Here is an 18,353-nt window from a genome sequence, read left to right as displayed (position 1 = left end):
TTGTTCTTTCAGGGGAGGCCTGCAAAGGTTCTTTGCATCATTAGAAAAGTCGGTTGCTATTTCGTTTTCATTTTTGCATACTTTGACTATATCTGAACCAATTTGTTCAAATATTTCTGAGACATTTTCTGTATCAAACACTTCAAGGGCAGGCATGTCCTTGATTTCTTGTCCTGAAACATAGACAAATATAGTAATTCCAGAATGTTGGAATACATCGACAGTGATTTTAGAAACTTCTTCCCAATTCATTTTATCTAAGCCACAAGCAATTTTAGGCATTGCGATAGATCGAATGTTATTTGCTATAGCATGATCTTTCATTTCGGACAAGGTATTGAATACAGCGTCGTAAGTGGGTTTCTGAAAGTATCTCTGTTTGGTAATGAGGTTATATATAATTTGTCCAGATTTTGGACCAGTGAAGATAAGAATATCGTTAATGTTAGCATGTATTGAGTTACAAAAGTGTCGTAACTCAGGATACCTTTTGCTAATTGATTCAGCAAACACTTTTTTCATTGCTCTATCTGCAGAGATTGTATGAGCAATGGGCATATTCGATTCGAATATGGACCTTTTTTTGAAGTCTACATATTGTAGACAGGGGCCGGATAATTGGTTGTTGCTTTCCTGTGTAGTATTGACAACCGTGTTCAGCATGAAACAGCTATCGAATTCCGAACTTTCGTTTAAAATTCTCGTTGTGAACTCATCACAATCGTGGATAGCAATTATTTTATCCTCGTATCCTTGAATATCAGTTACTGCATAACCTAGTACACACTTGTTTAGTGTGACAGGATGATCTTTCTGATTCTCAATTAGGATAGGTAGGCTCTGCTCAATTTGAGTACAAACTGTATTTATGAAAACCAGTTCAGTTTTGGTTGTATTTTTATGAGGCAGAAAGGTAGTCCCTTTTTCGAAGTATGAATTTGGTTCAGTCAGCCAAGTGTTTGTATAAGTATGTAGAGCGTGCTGGAATGAACAGGGGTTCTTTCAAGTTAATTGAGACAATTTTTGAAACATTAGGATATTCTTTATCATTGTTCATCAACCCGTAGGATATTACACCTTCTTTTGATTTTAGCTCAACTGCGGGGATATCAAAGTAGAGAGCTTTCAAGAAGAGATGACAAAAGTTTACTCCTTAAGATTAGCAGTCTTTTCTTCAGTTATCCACACTTTGTGGTTAGATGGATACTTTCCATCAGTGTCGAAACAAGATTGAATAGATGTTTGGCCAAAAATACGTATATCAGATCCATTATAAGTCTTTGCTTTAATTTTGGATCGGTAAATTGTCATTTTTTTGACCTAATTTTTCCAATTCCTGATACGTTGGGTAGTTTATGATACTACATGTTGATCCTGGGTCAATCATGAATTCAATTTCGAGTCCACTATTATTATTTTTGTCTCCGGTGGCAAAAGGATATAAGCTAAGATATATCCTTGATTTAGGATTACTATCATAGCTTGGTTTCGGAGACTTTAATAGTTTAAAGGAAAGAAATCAGTGATCGCATCACAGTAATTGACTTCTTCCTCAACCCAGTGGGTAGTTTCAGACTGTATTTGATTCGATCTAAAATTTGGTGATTGAGATCGCGTTGAGTCTCGACTGTTATTGCTATTATAGCTCCCAGTGTTATATGGTCGACCTCTAGGGTTACTATTGAATTGCCTATTTTCTTGGTCGTAGAACTGTTTAGCAACTTGTTCATTTTCTCTGAATTTGTTTTCTCTGGGATACCTATCATCATAGGTTTGGGGCCTTTTGGTATTGAAAGACGATTGTGCATTAGCCTTTTGGAAATTGTTTCCGTTGTAGTTATAATTATGGCGAATGCCATAGTTGTTTTGGCTAGGATTTGAATTGTTTGTAGTTCTGTTTTGGTTATCCCAAAACCGGTTGCTTGGGTTAGGGTTAATCTGGTTAGTGAAGTTATTCGGTCTTCGATTTCGTTTATAATCGGTTTCAAATGAAACTCTTCGTTCATTTTTTGTTGTGAGCTCTTTTCGCAACTTATTTACTTCGTCCTGAACTTGGTTTTTTGAACATCTAGATATAGAATGTCCATTCATTCTGCAGTATTCGCAAAATCGTGTACTATTTGGTCTTCCCTTAATGTCAGGGTGACGTCGTTGAAATGAGTTCTGATCATTGATTGCACTAACTTCTTGATTCTTGATCAATTTAGTTAGTTCTTTAATTTGAGTCTCTAATGAAGTCATTTTATCCGTTGTTGACTTATTAGCAGGATCAGTAGCAACAATGAATGTTAGATCCTTAGTGATTACATGATTTGTGAATTGATCCCAATTGGCATTTGGATGCTCTATCATGTATTCATGAGCTTTTTGTTTAAGGGCTAGAGGTCGTAGTCCCTTAATTGAGAAATCAATATACTTTTGACTTCTTTGTCTGGTTTGTATAGTTCTCTCAGCATTTTGAGCATCTTCATCAGCATGGACTGCTACATCAATACTTTCGGGCCATCCTCTATCTACAGAAGATTTGATTCTGTGGAAGTAATTTTTTATTAATTCGCCTTCTTGGCGAGCTGCATTTTCAGCATTAATTCTATGTTTGAATTGATCTCTTCCGTCAGTGAATCTGTTTAGGAAGAGATCTTTGAGTTGTGCCCATGTGGTAGCATTGGTTACATTATCATTGAACCATTCAAGAGATGTATCAGTTAACAATGATCCGAATAGGGATCGTTGTCTGCTATCATAGCTGCGTCGTGCGTCGCCATCATTAGGTCTTTGACCTAATGAGAAAAGAATTTTGTTTTCAACTGAATTCCAAAAAGCTGTAGCATTTTGGTTCGGGTCGTTTCCCGAAAATGTCATTAAAGACAAGTTGGGATGGGATATTGGGGTATCAGCCATATTATATTTAGCTTAAAATTAAAAAAAGAAAGATAGAAAAGTTTATAAACTTGCTTAGAAAACTTAAATTTCCGATTTGGAAATTTATTACTTCTCTTTATTTGTAAGAGAAATTTCAACAATTCTCCAGTTTGAGAATTGGATTCTTTGCTTTTTTATCTCTTTTCGAGACTTTTGCGATTTTTGTGAATTTTTAGAAGGTGAGCCTCACTGGTCGCACCAATTTATTCTGAGCTAGCAACACTATGTGAGCCGGACAAAACGCTTGCTAGGAATAAAGGGTCCTTTCTACTTTCTATCTTAGAAAGTAAATCTAAAAATCGCTGAGAAATATTTTATTAGAAAAGAAGTTAGTATGAATTTACAGCAAGTTGCCTTTTGACTCAATATCTATTTTAACGGTGAGATTAGAGATATTTTTAGCGAGAATGGATATTATTTTAGAGAATGGCTTGGATGGTTGAAGAGAGTGGTGTTGGTGTTAGAAGAGAAATCGTAGGGATATTAGAGAGGGAGGTAGTGGTGTTAGAAGAGAAATTGTTGGGAATGAATTCCCGTAGTTTTGAGCTTCTATTTATACTCGATGGGAAATCGTACCACTTTTCGTATCAAATGAGAAGTTACTTCTTAACTTCGTATTCTCTATTCGTATTTTTGTATTTTACGAGAAGAAAGTTTCGTATGCTCGTATTTTACGAGAGGAATCGTTATTATTCGCATTGAACGAGAATAGTCGTTTCAATTCTCAATGCTTAAAATGTTATACGAATTATTCCAATAGCATTTCCCTTCCTTTTGCAAGGGAATAAAAACATATTTGTTTTGTGGTGGCGGCGGCGGCGTCACACTTTGTGAGCTCAATAAAATAATTCATGTTTCTGTTTCTATTTGAAATCAGAACAAGAAAACATCATTTATACACAAAAAAAATAGCCAACTGACATATAAATTAACGAGTTTATTATTGTATTATTAGGTTAAATATTTTTGAAAGCGCTGATTTCTTCGAGAAAAAGCAGGCTGCGCACCTGTAACGATGATCAATCTGCATTGAAACAAGTTTTTCAGCTGCTATCCTTTTTGCGTGTTTCTACCATGTCAATTTTGTCGACCAAATAAATTTAACGAATTCTCCAAAACACCCTTTCTTGTCAAAAAATTTATTCACAGCTGACATTTTTTCATAAATTATTGCAGAAATTAAGATATCCACCTCTTCGTCTCTACCAAATGTTTCAGGGGCAGTTCTACGAGTTTCTCAAGGGGGGGGGGGCTTTTCAAAAAAAAATAATTTTTGTCTACATTCTTAAGTTCGACTAATTTGATTTCCGAAGGCGCTCACCCCGCCAAAGACGTTTTTAGAAAAAATTTAGGGTCGCTCAGCCACAAATTTAGGGTCGCAAAGGTGGATCGACCCTTTTGTTTGTCAGGGGGTCTCTCTCAAATCCGCTACTGACCTGTTTCGACAAATGAAAAATTAGGGGACAGAAAATTATTTCAAGTTTTCTTGGCCAAAGTTTTCTTCTGCCTACCCTAATAAACACTCATGACATGATGAGGCTGTGTGTCAAAATGTGGCGTGGCCTAACTTGAGTGTGTTGTTGTTTTTGAGGAGGTCCTGGATGATGGCCTGTCTCCTGTCATTGTCCTTCACCAGCTGAGTCATCACACTCTTCACTGTGAAGGCACTGCTTCTATTCAGGCACAACATATCTAAACACAACACCTATCAATAGAAAGTTGCAAAAACTTCGGACAGACATAAAAACTAAAAAGAGCAATCTGCCAAATTGGAGCATTTTTTACATGCAAATTTGAATTTTAAGGTGACATCGAGACTTAGTTTTTGTCTGAAAGGTAGTTTTGCAGGCAAAAGTTTTCTGAAAAAGGTCATTTGCTCTTTTTAATTATTTAAGTATAAATAATTAAAAGTATAAGCCCCTTATGCATACACAACTATCAGCCACTTATCTCAAAGTTCCATCCCATTTATTTTAGACTTAATGTTACGACACCATGGTAACAAGTTTTTGGTCTACCACCATCATCATCAGCATCGTAATTACCAATCATAAGTAGATCTCAAACATTAGAAACACTTAACATTTGAAATAATTTCCATCTATTTTATTATATTCGAAACAACTGATTGGAATTTTCAATGGACATGTTTGTTTGGTCTGAAAACAGTTCAAATTTTTAAAATTGTCCAGCTTAAACGTGATTTTAGGACTCGAATTGACTGCATTTGGTGTGTACCTGTTGGGTTTAGCTTCTGTATGCCGTGACACTGCAGCAACTGGTTCATATCCTCCCAAAATGAATCATCAACCCTCGTGCTATCCTCCTGTGAAACAATATCTGTAACTTTTCGAAAACACCACTTATTACCAGCTTACGACAAAATTCATTTTCAAAACAATCACATAAGCATAAACAAGCAATAAAAAATTATATTTTGTCAAAAGATTTAATAGGAAAACATCGAAAATTCTTTTTTTTAAATTTTTTACAATCATTAACAATTTGAAACCGGTTACATGATGACCAAATTAATTTCAAGAATATCCTTAAGTACAGAAAAGCAAAAACAATTTTTAAGGATTATTATTTATTATTCTTTAATGAAGATCCAACAGTGGCTACCTATGGAGAAACTTCATGGAGATATTTCAAATTTCTTTAATGCAAATCTCGTAAGATAATGATATTATCATCAAATGCGTAAACTTAGTTAGTAATACTAATTTTGGGCGTATTTGACAATAATTATCATCATTAACATCACAATTTGACTTACAGTTGTACATTTGAAAATATTTTCAACTGGCAAAGTGTTTTTTTTTTGTATGAACAAGGATGACCGGTTTCAGTGCAAACAGCAGAGAATGCTTAGACCGCAGCTTTCACAGCTAAAAATTATAAAATTGGGAACGAATCATGTCGCTGGCAGATGATTTTCAAAACTTTGGGAGAGGAAGGGGAAATTTGATATTTGTGTTCGGATCCAAATCACGACTAAAAAGAATTTAATTTACAAATTTTGAACCCTTGACCTATCTCGGAGGTGCCTGAAACAGCCGGAAAAACACATAGTTTTTCCGTACTTCATCAAATGGTCGGATGGAGCAATAGTAATTGAAAAAACGAAAAAAAAACCTGGTTCATAAGAACCCATACATTCGAATACAAAGTGCAAACAATCTCTTAAACTGTAATTTTCCACTAAATTATAGACTTCTCGCATAGTTTCCTTATTGGACAAGTCTAAATCAAAGACTAAATAAAAAATAAAGTAAAAGACAATGTAGGATAAAGACTCTACTTTTTGTTCATCAAAATTCTGCAAAAAAACGACATTTTTTTAAATTGAATTTGGAGACATTTCAGCTTTGCAAAACTCAAAGATCCGACTCAGCTGGGCTAAAAGCTACTCAAAACAGATTTCAGTAGGATTAAGGCCAGTTCTCTTATCTTACTGGTTCTGGTTCTCTAAATTCGGGCTTCTTTCTCTCCACCACCACAAACTGGTGTCCCCCAGTATCATCCTCAGTTTCCGGCATAGCAGCCCCGACAGAGGAGGAGGGAGTGAGTGTGGCACTGGCATTACTGTCCACTAGAACCGAGGACGGAGAAGACAACAAGCCATTATTATTGCTCTTGTAGTTGTTGAGATCAAATGAGACATGGTTATTTTGATGCTGTTGGTTCGTGTTGCTTGAACTATAGGGGTCACACAAGGTCACCTGATCAGAGACTACTGTGTCCGAGTCCATAACAAAAGCTGATCTGAAAAGCAGTCAACGAATTCGAAATGAGGATTTATCCTTCTGTTGTAAAAGTATTGAACTCTACTCGAAATACCGAAAGCACTATTAAAACTCCCTTTAAATTATTGAACAATTGAGTTTGCTCTGCTCGGAATGTTTCGACCACTCTGATTTAAGGAAACAAATTCAACACAGAGGCGAAGCTTCGATTCGCACCACTTGCGATACAAAACAAGAATACCAAAATGATTAAGGGTAGTTTTGAAACAAAAACATCCACAGACAATAGAATGTGAAACTAGCATCGGAAGAAAATTAGCCAAGCGGTAACAAAGCCGAAAATACTTTAGCACAAACCTTCCAAGCCGAAAAAAATTAGCAAGACAAAGACTACTAAAAATTTAACAAATCCACACGCCCTCAAAACTAACACAACCAAAAAACTATTTACTCAAATGAAATAAAATGAGGTCACTAAGCTGATATCATATAGAGCGAAACCAATCAAGCAAAAAAAAGAAAGAAAGCCCAAAAAATTATTCATGAATAACTTGAACTATGATTTCCTTAAGGTTTTAGCAATTTGAGGGACCCAGAGGCAAGCATAAAAACTATGTTTCACGTGAAACGACTCAACATTAGGTCACTAGGCCGAGAAAATACAAGGCGAAACAATTTGAGCAGAAAAAAAATTTAAGCGAAAAAGTGCGAAGTCAAGAAAAACAAACAGCCGAAATAAATCAAAACACTAAAAGCAACTACAAAATTGCGTATAGAAAAATAACAATTCTACGATGTGGCAATTATGCCGACAAAACATAAGCAGACAAATAAGCCGACAATGTTTTATGAAACGGAATATTTCCCGTTTGAAAGTAAAGAGGTCCTGACGGATTCAAACCTACCGCCTTTGCCGTCCGAGGCGTATTCGTTGCCTCCAGATCAGGTAGTAACTAATTGTGAAAACTAAGCGGACAAAACATAAGCTGTTTGCTAATGTTCTGTCAGCTTACTTTCCACAATTCTTAATTTTCTTGGTCTGTAAGCTAATTTTATTGTATTCGAAAGTGCCTTTGATTATATTTATTTCCCTAGCGATAACCAAAGGTATTGCAATCGGGAACTTCCTGGTAGGACGATAATTTTTCGATACTAAATACCTTGATTTAAAAAAAAACAGGTGCTGACCGGATTCGAGCCTAAGCCCTTAGCAGTCACCTAGTTTTCGTAAGCAATAGTTAAGTTTGAAAAAATTTAGCATGTTTGCTGCAGAATTGAATACTGTAAATGATTGAGTGATTTGTTTAACTAGTTGTTAACCCGAAAGTCTATAATCCCATTTGATAACGCCTGCTAATCGCAAGCGCAAAAAAAAACAATTTTTTTTGCTTATTCTAAAAAGGGTAAGGGAGAGCGTATTTTGAACACTAAACTTTGAATACTTGTTGTGTTTATTGGAGTTCATAATTTGTCTACAAAAATTTACTTGAAAGCAACTTATAAAATAATCAAAAATCAAACCTCGAAAACAAAACAAATTCGAAGAATAATAATTTTTGAGGATTTTTCCTGAAAACAAAAAATTCAAAACGTTTAAAACATGCTAGCCTGTAACCCACCTCCGGTGCTTCAAATTTTTGACAACTCATGAAAAACCGCATACATTGGAAGCCACATCTGCAGGCTTTTAGTGTACTCTGACAGCACCCAATTACTTGGCTGGTAATTTGATATTTTATAATTTTTTTTTAATTCCTATTTTCCCTTATCTCGCAAAAATCAAATCTCGAAAAGTACAATTACTTGAGTACTCATATTTGGAGGCAAGATTTGCCACTCCTGGGATTACCCTGCCAGCACCCAATTACAGGGTTAAAAATTTCAAACTAAAAAAAAAATCAAAGTTTCGTTTTCTGAAAAACGTTGACAAAATCACTAAAACTCATATCTGGAAAACTACAAAATTTTGAGCAGTCATAATTGGATGCAATGTTCACAACCCGTGAGACTACTCTGACAGCCCCCAACTACACGGTTGGGAAATTTTGAAAACAAAATATTGTTTGGGTTTGATTTTTTTTGAAAAAATCACAAAAAAACTTCAAATCTCAGAAACTACAAAAATTTGAGCAGTCATAATTGGAGGCAAGGTACGCAACCCCCTGAGAGTACCCTGATAGCCCCCAACTACAGGGTTGGAAATTTCAAATAGTAAAAAAAAATAATTTAAGTTTTGAAACTTTTTTAAAAATCGAAAAAAGTCATCTCTCGAAAACTACAAGAAATTCAGCAGTCAAAAGCGGAAGCAAGGATCGAAACCCCCTGAGAGTACTCTGGTAGCCCCCATCTACACGGTTGGGAATTTCAATTTTTCAAACCAAAATTCGTTAAGCTTTCTGAAAATTAAAAAAAAAGTCATATCACAAAAAGTGTCATATCTCGAAAACTACAAGGAATTGAGTCGTCTCATTTGAAGGTAAGATTCGCAGTCCTTGAGAGTACTCTCACAGCATCTAACTACAGGGTTGGGAATTTCAAGTTTTGTAATTTATTTTGTAATTTTGAAAAATTTGAGCATTCTTAATTGGAGGCCAAAGTCGCAACCACTTTGTGAACCCTGACAGCATCCCACTATTGAGCTGCTGTTTTAAAACTCGGGTGGAATAACTACTGAGATCAAACTGGCAAATAAAAAAAATAGAAAAAGAAAGAAAGAAAAAAATGAAAAAAAGATCCAAAAAAGATAGAAAATCCAGATAAAGAGAGATTGGAGACAACCGTTTGGCAGTATTACTATTTCGAATTAAATTGTCGAAACCAAATTCAAAGTTAAAAAATTAGGAGACGGGTAGACATACAATATCAAATTAATTACAGAAGCAGGTATTCAGACAGACAGACTTAATTTGGCCTCGAAAAAAAAACTACTGAAAAATTAATGACATTGCGGAAAACATACTGACAAATTTTCTTAAGCATTGCAATATATGATATAACTTGAACATGAGAAAACTCTTTCGTTAAACATGCAAAACTATTAAGCTTAAACATGGGAGATAGCTGTCACTAGCATTTAAATATAGTATAGAAGACCATTTATGAAATGAAATTAAATGGAAATCACGGGTTTTCGCACTTTTGGCTTTTTTTTATGGCAGAGCGTATTTTGTTTCCGTAAGAATTTGAAACGAACCATTGACACAGAAGCCAAGTTGCACTTCGCCTACACAAACAAAAATATGACCGATAACGCTACTGGGAAAAACTGAATGAGTAAAACTTTCAGTCTACAAAATTTCTTAAGTGACGCACGCCAATTATGACGCATTACCAGTACCAGTCAATTTGATAACAAAAGAAACTAACCAACTAACAAACCTCAAGTTATAGAGCAGTCTATGGAGCAGTAATAATCTGAAAAAAATAAATCTAATAAAAATAAAATGATTTTTTTAAGTTTGAGATTTTTTGTGAAAATCATCCCCCCAAACGCCATATCAAAAGCAAAGCAGAGTAACAAATTAATTATGGCAAATGAGCTTCCTTCAACCCATTTGGAACGATTTCTAAGACGGATTAAATCTCCGTTTACGCGTTAAAAGCGCGAAGTATATCGCGCGTTAATTGTCCCTTATTGGCCAAAATGGCAATTTTTAAACCTCCATAATTTTACAAAAAAAGATCACAGGTAAAATATCTTTTCAAACTAAAAATCCCGTCGAAATGGCTAGTTAAAAAGTCGAAATTTGTCTGAAGAAAAAAACCACCCCGAGCACAAATATTCCGCTACTTTCGTTAAGAAAGTCGAAACAATAATAGTCTGTCTTAATATCTTAAGCATTGGCTGTACTTAATAGCTGGTTATTGATCAAAATGAGCACTTTCAAAATGAACACATCGCAACAATATTTGCGACTTAGGTTGGAAAAAAGAGATAGTTCATACTATAACACAAGCCTTGCTTGTATAATAATCAAACCACCCAAAATTATTTTTTAAGGTCTTATGAAGTGAACAAGTGTCTCGACTTCGTGCATTCATGCTTAAAGATTTAACTCTGCTTTGGAAAAATATAGTTCCTCAGCACGGTCTTTTCTGGTAGTTAAAACAAAGTCGCCAAAAAGTAAGAAGCCTGTTAGACAGCCGGTTGCAGAAATCAAAGGCAACATTTTGCTTCCCCTAAGCACAAAAAAAGCTACTAAAATTTAAAAACGCGATAAAACTGATTTGCAAAAAAGTTACACGAGAAAATATTAAGTAGCCTTAGATTCATGCTGCCAACTAAGCAGTGAATATATCATTTTTTCACCAAAAATTTTTCTTAACTTCAAAAACATGACTCAAAGGAAAGAGACAGTTTCAATTTTGCTATCAAATATAATGCAATTGCAAGTATTGACAATGCTTTTAACCACCCATCACCTTTCATCATTACTAAATTTACATTAATTCGATAATTTTTAAAGTTTACTTTATTTCTGCCAGCGAGTTTAGAATGGTACAAGGATGACCCAATATTTTATTAGATCCGATGTACACTTTAGCTGTGCTGTTATACATCAACGCAGAATCTTTGATCATTTTGATTTCAGCCGGCGTTATTCCCCCCACTACAAAAAATATTATATTCGGGTAATCTGAGGGCCTCGGTTTGCTAACTGGCATGAAGTAGCTGAAGCTAGTTTTGATCAGACTTTTCAGATTTGTAATTGCTGTCGCACACACTATATCGTTTAACGTCTTGTTTGGGTCTTTTTTGAATATATCCTCTGCTATTTGTTCAACTAACGGTTTGTAAGTTGGAATCGTATCTTCAACTTCAAACAGTGACACATAATCTACAAGATTGCCCCTGCTAGTTGATACACATGCTAACAGCTTCATAAAGTCATCCTCAGAGTTAAGAAAACGAGCTACTGAATTCTCGTCACCTTTGTCGTCTTCTTTGCGAACAACGGACTTTTTCAGCAAAGCTGCAAAAAGTTTGCTCACTTTTTCGCGGGGAAAATACGACCCATCCGCTTCACAAAGCGAGAAACAAGAAACAACAAAAGCAAAACTATCATCCATTGATAAATTATCGCATTCTGATTCAATTATATTAACAAGTAAATCGCAAACTGAATCGAAAGATGGTTCTACGTCTTGAAACTGTTGGTTGAATAACTTCTGTAACTTATATTTCTCGTCAAAACTTTTATCCTCGCAAGCTAACCAAATGGCGATAACCACGCTGACTACACTTATATTTTCCATCAGAACTTTCCGATTAGTTTCAATTGCTCGCAGTAATTTTTCGGCGTTTTCAAACGATGCTTTATTAATTTTCTCGGAAATTTTAATATCACCTTTTGTACATATTTCATTCAGGATTCGAATGCTTGCATTTTGCAGCTCTTTCTTTTTGCCCGTAAAAAGTTTGCGGAAAATGGCTTGATGTGTGGCGTTATTCGGGTTGGAGAGACAACCGGGAATTTTAATATGCTTCAAAATCATTTGGTTAATTGGAATTTGTAAATCGCTGCTGTTTTCGCTCAACTCAGGGAAACATTTGTACACTTGATCAGCAAAACATCTATCCGAAGGCTGTAAAGGGGCAACTAGATCCAAACATCTGTCTATAAAAACGACAGCGAATTTATTCGTAGCCGACTTAGGCGCTGGAATGCTCGCCAAGTGTTCGGAAATGATTCGACTTGTTTTTCCGACTGAAAACGGAATAGCTTGAGCTTCCATATCCGTCATCAGTCGCCAGAAATTGCCGCAGAATTTCTTCACTCCCAGTTGAAAATTTGAAGGCAAAGAATCAAGTATGGAGGACGACGATGGCTCTAAAAAAATCACATTCAGTAGATTTGGTTTATCTAATAAACAACTGAGTTTCAATGTAGTCTATTTATGTTACCTAAACATTTGTATTCAAAAAATAGCAAAAAAATTTAAATCTTGGTATTATTACATTAGTTAAAAAAACAAAGTTTAACAAAAGAGTTATTGTTGTGATAAACTTATTTAATAGTTTCAGTGGTCAAATGTCTGATGAATCGCAAAACTCTTTCGAAGTCATGTGGACACAGACAAAAAGGGAGTAGAAGGCATTAAAAATGAAGTTCTTGACCAAGTTGGTTGCCAAGAATGTTGATTTTAGTGAAAGACAGAGTCACTTAGTGGCATGATACGAAGCCAAAGAAATCGAAGCCTAAGAAGGAGACAAAGTTAATATAATTGGCTTAAGAAGAAGCAACAACAAGCGCTAAAGGACGAATCACAAACGAATCCTCAGAAACTACATTGAAGAGTTATTGAAGTGTCAGGTGTGAAGTTTTCGAGGATAGTGAGAAAAAAGGATTTAATGAAGAAAATAAAGTGAACTAAAAAGTAAAGCAAATTTATGGAATATAAAGATCTTCCAAGATACAAGAAAAGCGCGGGCTGCATTCTTGAGGACGATGAGGCGCAACGCAGGTTTGCCTTGAGTCTGATATCTTATGATTTAATGAAACTTGGAGTACCCATCAAGGATTTAGGTGAAAATTGTAAAACACTTTAAACCAAACAAACGTTAAAACACTCGGTGGTGGTGGTGCGATGCTGAAAGCACGAAAAACTTGCTGTATACTGAGTCAACGCAATACGCTTTTCGATGGAAGCCTTCTAGTCGATATTGCGAAAAAAAACCTTACCAATACTCATTGTGCGTAATTTATTATTTACCAAATGCAAACAAACATCAGTTGTTTAAGGAACTTGATGAATTTTTGGATAATTGCAAATCGTTTAATCGAGCATGCATTTTACGTGGCGATTTTAACATCGATTTAATTCCAAAAAAATCTTCTTTGGCAAAGTCATTTGAAATGTGTCTATTCAAAGCCATTTTCCATTTCCAGCCCTGGGCCAACTCGTGTAACAGCCAGCAGTTCAACTTCTTTGGATCAATTTATCATCTACATTCAAAGATATCGGAACAACATTCAGTGCTTCTTAATATTGGAAACTATTCAGGCCATTACCCAGTACACAGAATAGTTGATGAAGTGCCAGATTTTTGATAATGAACCCATTTCCGCGACACAGCTTACAAAAAGAAACAAATACAAAAAAAAGAGTTTCTAGAAGTGACAGAAAAATAAATTGAAACAGTCAAACTGGTTCTTTAGGGAAACTAAAGACCCTGATAAAGCTGTTGATCTTTTCACACACTCTTTCGAAAAGATTCTTAATATGTTTGCGCCACTCATAAACGTCAGAAACAAGTCAACGAAAAAACCATCCTGATATTCAAACGATGTTAGAAACCTTAGCATTAAAAGAAAAGCTGCTCGCAAGAAAAGGAAATTAAATCAAATTAATCCGTATTGATTGGTATAATTGAAATTTTCGGTGAATCTTTTGTTGCCAACGTAAAAACAGCAGTGATCTAATATTGGGATAAACTCAAAAATTGTATAGGAGACCTGTGTCAATCATATAAATTGATTGGTTTTAGTGGCAAATGTCTCAACTAATTTCAATCAAGCTTTGAGAAAAGGATAGCCCAACAGACAAAATTGCCCACAAAATCAACAGCTTTTTCATTACACTTGGAAGACAACTAACAATTGAAAATCCCAACTTTCCTTAATCAGAAACTGATTATGTTGAATTACTAACCATTGAAGTTCCCAATATTGCTAGATCAGAAACTGATTATGTTCAAACCTTCAATGTTACACAAGAAAACGTTCAACTTGTAAACTTGGTGTTCAGTATTGTAAAATACTTGGATAACAAGAGCACATCTGGTGACGATCTTATTGTAAAAACTTCAGAGAAAGTTTAGGCCCATATCTGAGTGTCCCTGGCAACCTTTCATTTTCAATGGGCAATTTTCCCAAAAAACTCTGAAAAGCGAAAATACTGCCGCTTCATTAAGATGGATTGAAAACAGATCAAAATGACTACAAGCCCTTTTTCTACTAACAAAATGGAGCAACATTTTTGACCGTATTTTGAATAACCGTGTCAAGATTAACCTCGATAGGCTGTTTAAGAGGCTGTACAAGATGACATTTTTCGTTAAAACAAATTACTTCAAGAGAATAAATTGGCGTTTAACCTCACTAAAACTGCTCAAACGAATATAAAATTGAAAGCTTAATCATAAGTTCGGGTTAAAGTTAAATCAGTACGAATAAAACCTGTATGCAAATGTTAAGGTATCAACATTGATTCGAAAGTCATACTGATTTTGTAAAAATGAAACTAAGAAAGCTATGAGAAATAGTTTCCTAACTAAAATATTGTTCCTATGAGTAAAATGAAAAAAAAATTACTCTAGCAATAATGTTCAACTTCTTCAATATGGTGTTTCGATTTCCGGCTGTTACAACTAGACTCAGCTGAAACCAATCCATATCTTATAAAATTGAAGTCAAATTCACTTTTTCTAGAAAACGAAACGATCGGAGTCATGATACAAAACTGTTAACGTTTTTTTAGTACATTATACAGTTACATACACAAATCCGTAAATGTCTCTCATTCAGAACGTTTTTGAATGAAAAAATCCCTTTGAGAACAAAAAGTCACCAGGAGATCTGATTCTAGCTTCCCATCTTGAAAATAACTTGGAAAATTATCTCGTGCAGCACTACGAAATGGTGAAGCTGTTCACTTTATACAGTTTTTAACACCAAAAACCTTTAGCTGCATGCTACACGACTATAAAAAGTGAGCCAGTTTTCGTTTGTAAAAAATGACCCTCAAAACTACTTTGGTTTTCGAGAAATCGAGGTCTTTAGATTTCTTTCTCTATGTCCTCACTAATTTCTTCAAAAAATAGTGAAAGTTTGTCCATATCTTGCCTAAAATTGGAAATTTTTTGAGCCAACGCGTCCCCTTATCTTTTTTTTCTAGTTTCTTGAGTCGGATTTGAAAAATATTTAAACTTCCTAAATTTTAAAGAAAATAAATATTTAAGAAATCATTTAAGGGTCAGCAGCGCTCATTGTCTGTCTATTCATATGTTTGATGATACACTAGCGCATGACTCGCACCTACAGTGCTTCAAATAGATCGTTGAACGTAAAGATATCTTCAGGGTTGCATCTAAAATATCGTTGTTTTAGTACATGAATTAGAGTTATCTTTACGTTCAACGATCTATTTGAAGCACTGTAGGTGCGAGTCATGCAATAGTTTATCATCAAACACATGCATGGACAGACAATGAGTGCTGCTGGCCCTTAAACCGTCTACCTTGATGGTCAGGGCAATCAAAGATACATAAACAAATGAAGAATTTTTTCTTAAATGATTTCTTAAATATTTATTTACTTTCAAAATTTAGGAAGTTTAAATATTTTTCAAATCCGACTCAAGAAACTAGAAAGAAAAGATAAAGGGACGCGTTGGTTCAAAAAGTTTCCAATTTTAGGCAAGATATGGACAAACTTTCACTATTTTTTGGAGAATTTATTCAGGACGTAGAGAAAGAAATCTAAAGCCCTCGATTTCTCGAAAACCAAAGTAGTTTTGAGGGTCATTTTTTAAGAACGAAAACTGGCTCACTTTTTATAGTCGTGGCGTGCTGTCACGATACGCCTATTGGCTTCAAAACTGCCCTCTTACAAGTATGACTGCTCAAAACCTTCAACAGTTGAGATTTAGTGTCGGCTATTTGGGGTCATTTTTTCAATTAAAATCTGATGAAATTCAATAATTTTGGAGATATGACCATTTGACCAATTTGGTCAAAAATAGCCGAAAATATGGTTTTATTGTTCATTTTTTGACATAGAAACCCCTGATAGATGAGCCAAGTTTAACTTCCTAATTCATGTACTAAAACAACGATATTTTAGATGCAATCGTGAAGATAAACTTGGCTCATCTATCGTCGGTAGATCGTGATTATATCTTAAGTGCCACCAAATGAGCATTTTTATTTGCGAACTTTGAAAAAAATTCACTAAGCCCGCTATAAACTTTTACGCTGCGCTGTTGATATAAAGACTCATTTGCTTGCTTTCTAAAGATCGCGATGTACTAAAAACTACAAGTGCATCGAGGATGTCAGACAAAAAAGGTAATACTAAAACGATTGTCTATTATCATTTAACCAAAGCAGACAAAAACTTCAACATCAGAAGGACGATATCTATGAGAGCTTGAGAGACAAAAATAACAGTGACGAATGAAAAAAGAACAAGAAACGTCTGTCTAATATTAAGCAAACGACTGAAAACTTTTGTAAAATAAGCAAATTCTCATCTTTCTCATTCTAATTTTTTCAAAAATTGTTAAATTTTTAAGGATTTGAAAAGTCCTACTCTAAAACAATTTAGGTTCAACCACGAAAAATTATTTGTTTGGATTTAACCAAGGGAGTCAAAAAATTCAAAAACAAGCTTTAAAAAATTCAAAGCACCAAAACTGAATAATGTGAAACTAAATACTTTTTGATTCCATCAGTCAGAAACTACTTGGTTCATAAACACTCAATTTTGTTCCCTTATAAATATTGGAAATTCTGCAAAGATAATTAATGGTTTACCAATAGTGTTCGTAAATTCTGCGAATTGTTCTGATAAACTAGTCGCTGTGAAAGATGGCGTGACAAAGAAGTTCATAGCTTCATCTATAAGTGCCGACTGAAATGGGATATGCTGTATGTCGACTATTCTACTTCCTCCAGGAATAGCTCGCAATTTATATTTGATTCCGTCAAAGTTCTGTAAATTTTCTTGCTGATTCGATTGAAAACTAGCGTGAAAATTTTCCGAAAAAGGAGTGATAATAACATAACGCGTAACAGAAGACGAGGCTCTGATAATATCTTGTATCGTTTGATATGTATCTTTTGAGATGATATTGTCGATTAAAATAGACACTGCCTCCGTAGTGTTGGAGATCTGTGAGAAGGACGAAAAATATTTGATGTCACTGAATTTGTCGGTTAACTGGCTATTGACGAACTGCCAATGTAACAATTCTGCTGAAGCAGAGTCAACGACTAGGGTAGATCTAGAGGGTGCGCATTTCAGTATTGACTCAAAATGAGCATTCCAAACTTTGGCAAGCATTTTTTAACTATAACAATTTCAAAACTATTCTCAATTCTAATTTAAAACAGGCAGTTAAGCTGACATTGATCAATTTGACTTTCAACGTCGGTGATCAATTCGGCTTCCGACGTCAGTCAAGCGTCCGTTCATCACATATTCCAGTCAAAATCCTTCAAATTTTCTGAATATGGGTACGATATTGACAAAAAGGAGATGATTAATGTTGACTTTAGAATTAAACTCGATGCGGGTTACGTTTCTTCAATAAAAACTCAACTCGACACAAGAATATATATATTAAATTAAATGACAACTCAAACGTTTCGTCGAAAGCTGTTTTATCACATATTGCGCCGAGTACGCAAGCGACGTTCTCAATCTGTATTGCCAGATAGATCCTGTGTACTAAAAAGCTGCCTACCCTTGGTTCCTCAGTACACATGCTTCGAAAGCTTGCTCAAAAAAATTGACGCGCCCTGAATCTCAAAACACAACTGCTGTTGAATAAGATATCAATCATCTACTAAGTCTTAAAACTTGGCATTTTTCCGCTCTTCGGCATCAGCGTCAGCCATTTCAGGGTTACAAACCGACCCCGCATTAACCCTATGGGAGCTAGGGAGTCTACTACCGG

The 18,353-nt window shown here is 35.0% G+C and overlaps 2 protein-coding genes across 3 annotated transcripts in view; both read right to left on the bottom strand.

The window, feature by feature from the left end:
• LOC134844276 (centrosomal protein of 70 kDa-like) overlaps window positions 1–6,686 on the bottom strand; it is a 92,291-nt gene extending 85,605 nt beyond the window's left edge. For both annotated transcript variants that reach the window (XM_063860878.1, XM_063860879.1), the window contains exons 1-3: window positions 6,381–6,686; window positions 5,161–5,248; window positions 4,491–4,614 (exon numbers count right to left, since the gene is read on the bottom strand). In XM_063860878.1, coding sequence (XP_063716948.1) covers window positions 4,491–4,614; window positions 5,161–5,248; window positions 6,381–6,677 — 509 coding nt within the window. In that variant the 5' untranslated portion in view covers window positions 6,678–6,686. The remainder of the gene's footprint in view (window positions 1–4,490; window positions 4,615–5,160; window positions 5,249–6,380) is intronic.
• A 4,325-nt stretch (window positions 6,687–11,011) lies between these two features.
• LOC134844056 (sec1 family domain-containing protein 2-like) lies at window positions 11,012–17,742 on the bottom strand. Its single transcript, XM_063860522.1, has 2 exons — window positions 17,209–17,742; window positions 11,012–12,502 (listed from the first exon to the last, which is right to left on the bottom strand). The coding sequence occupies exons 1-2, from the start codon at window positions 17,735–17,737 to the stop codon at window positions 11,139–11,141; spliced, it is 1,893 nt and encodes a 630-aa protein (XP_063716592.1). The 5' UTR covers window positions 17,738–17,742; the 3' UTR covers window positions 11,012–11,138.
• Window positions 17,743–18,353: the final 611 nt, after the last annotated feature.

The sequence above is a fragment of the Symsagittifera roscoffensis genome, chromosome 4 (genome assembly GCF_963678635.1).
Source record: "Symsagittifera roscoffensis chromosome 4, txSymRosc1.1, whole genome shotgun sequence".
Classification (NCBI taxonomy): Eukaryota; Metazoa; Xenacoelomorpha; order Acoela; family Convolutidae; genus Symsagittifera; species Symsagittifera roscoffensis.
The sequence above is the reverse complement of the archived record's forward strand: the minus strand, read 5'-3'. Positions and strand labels throughout refer to the sequence as shown.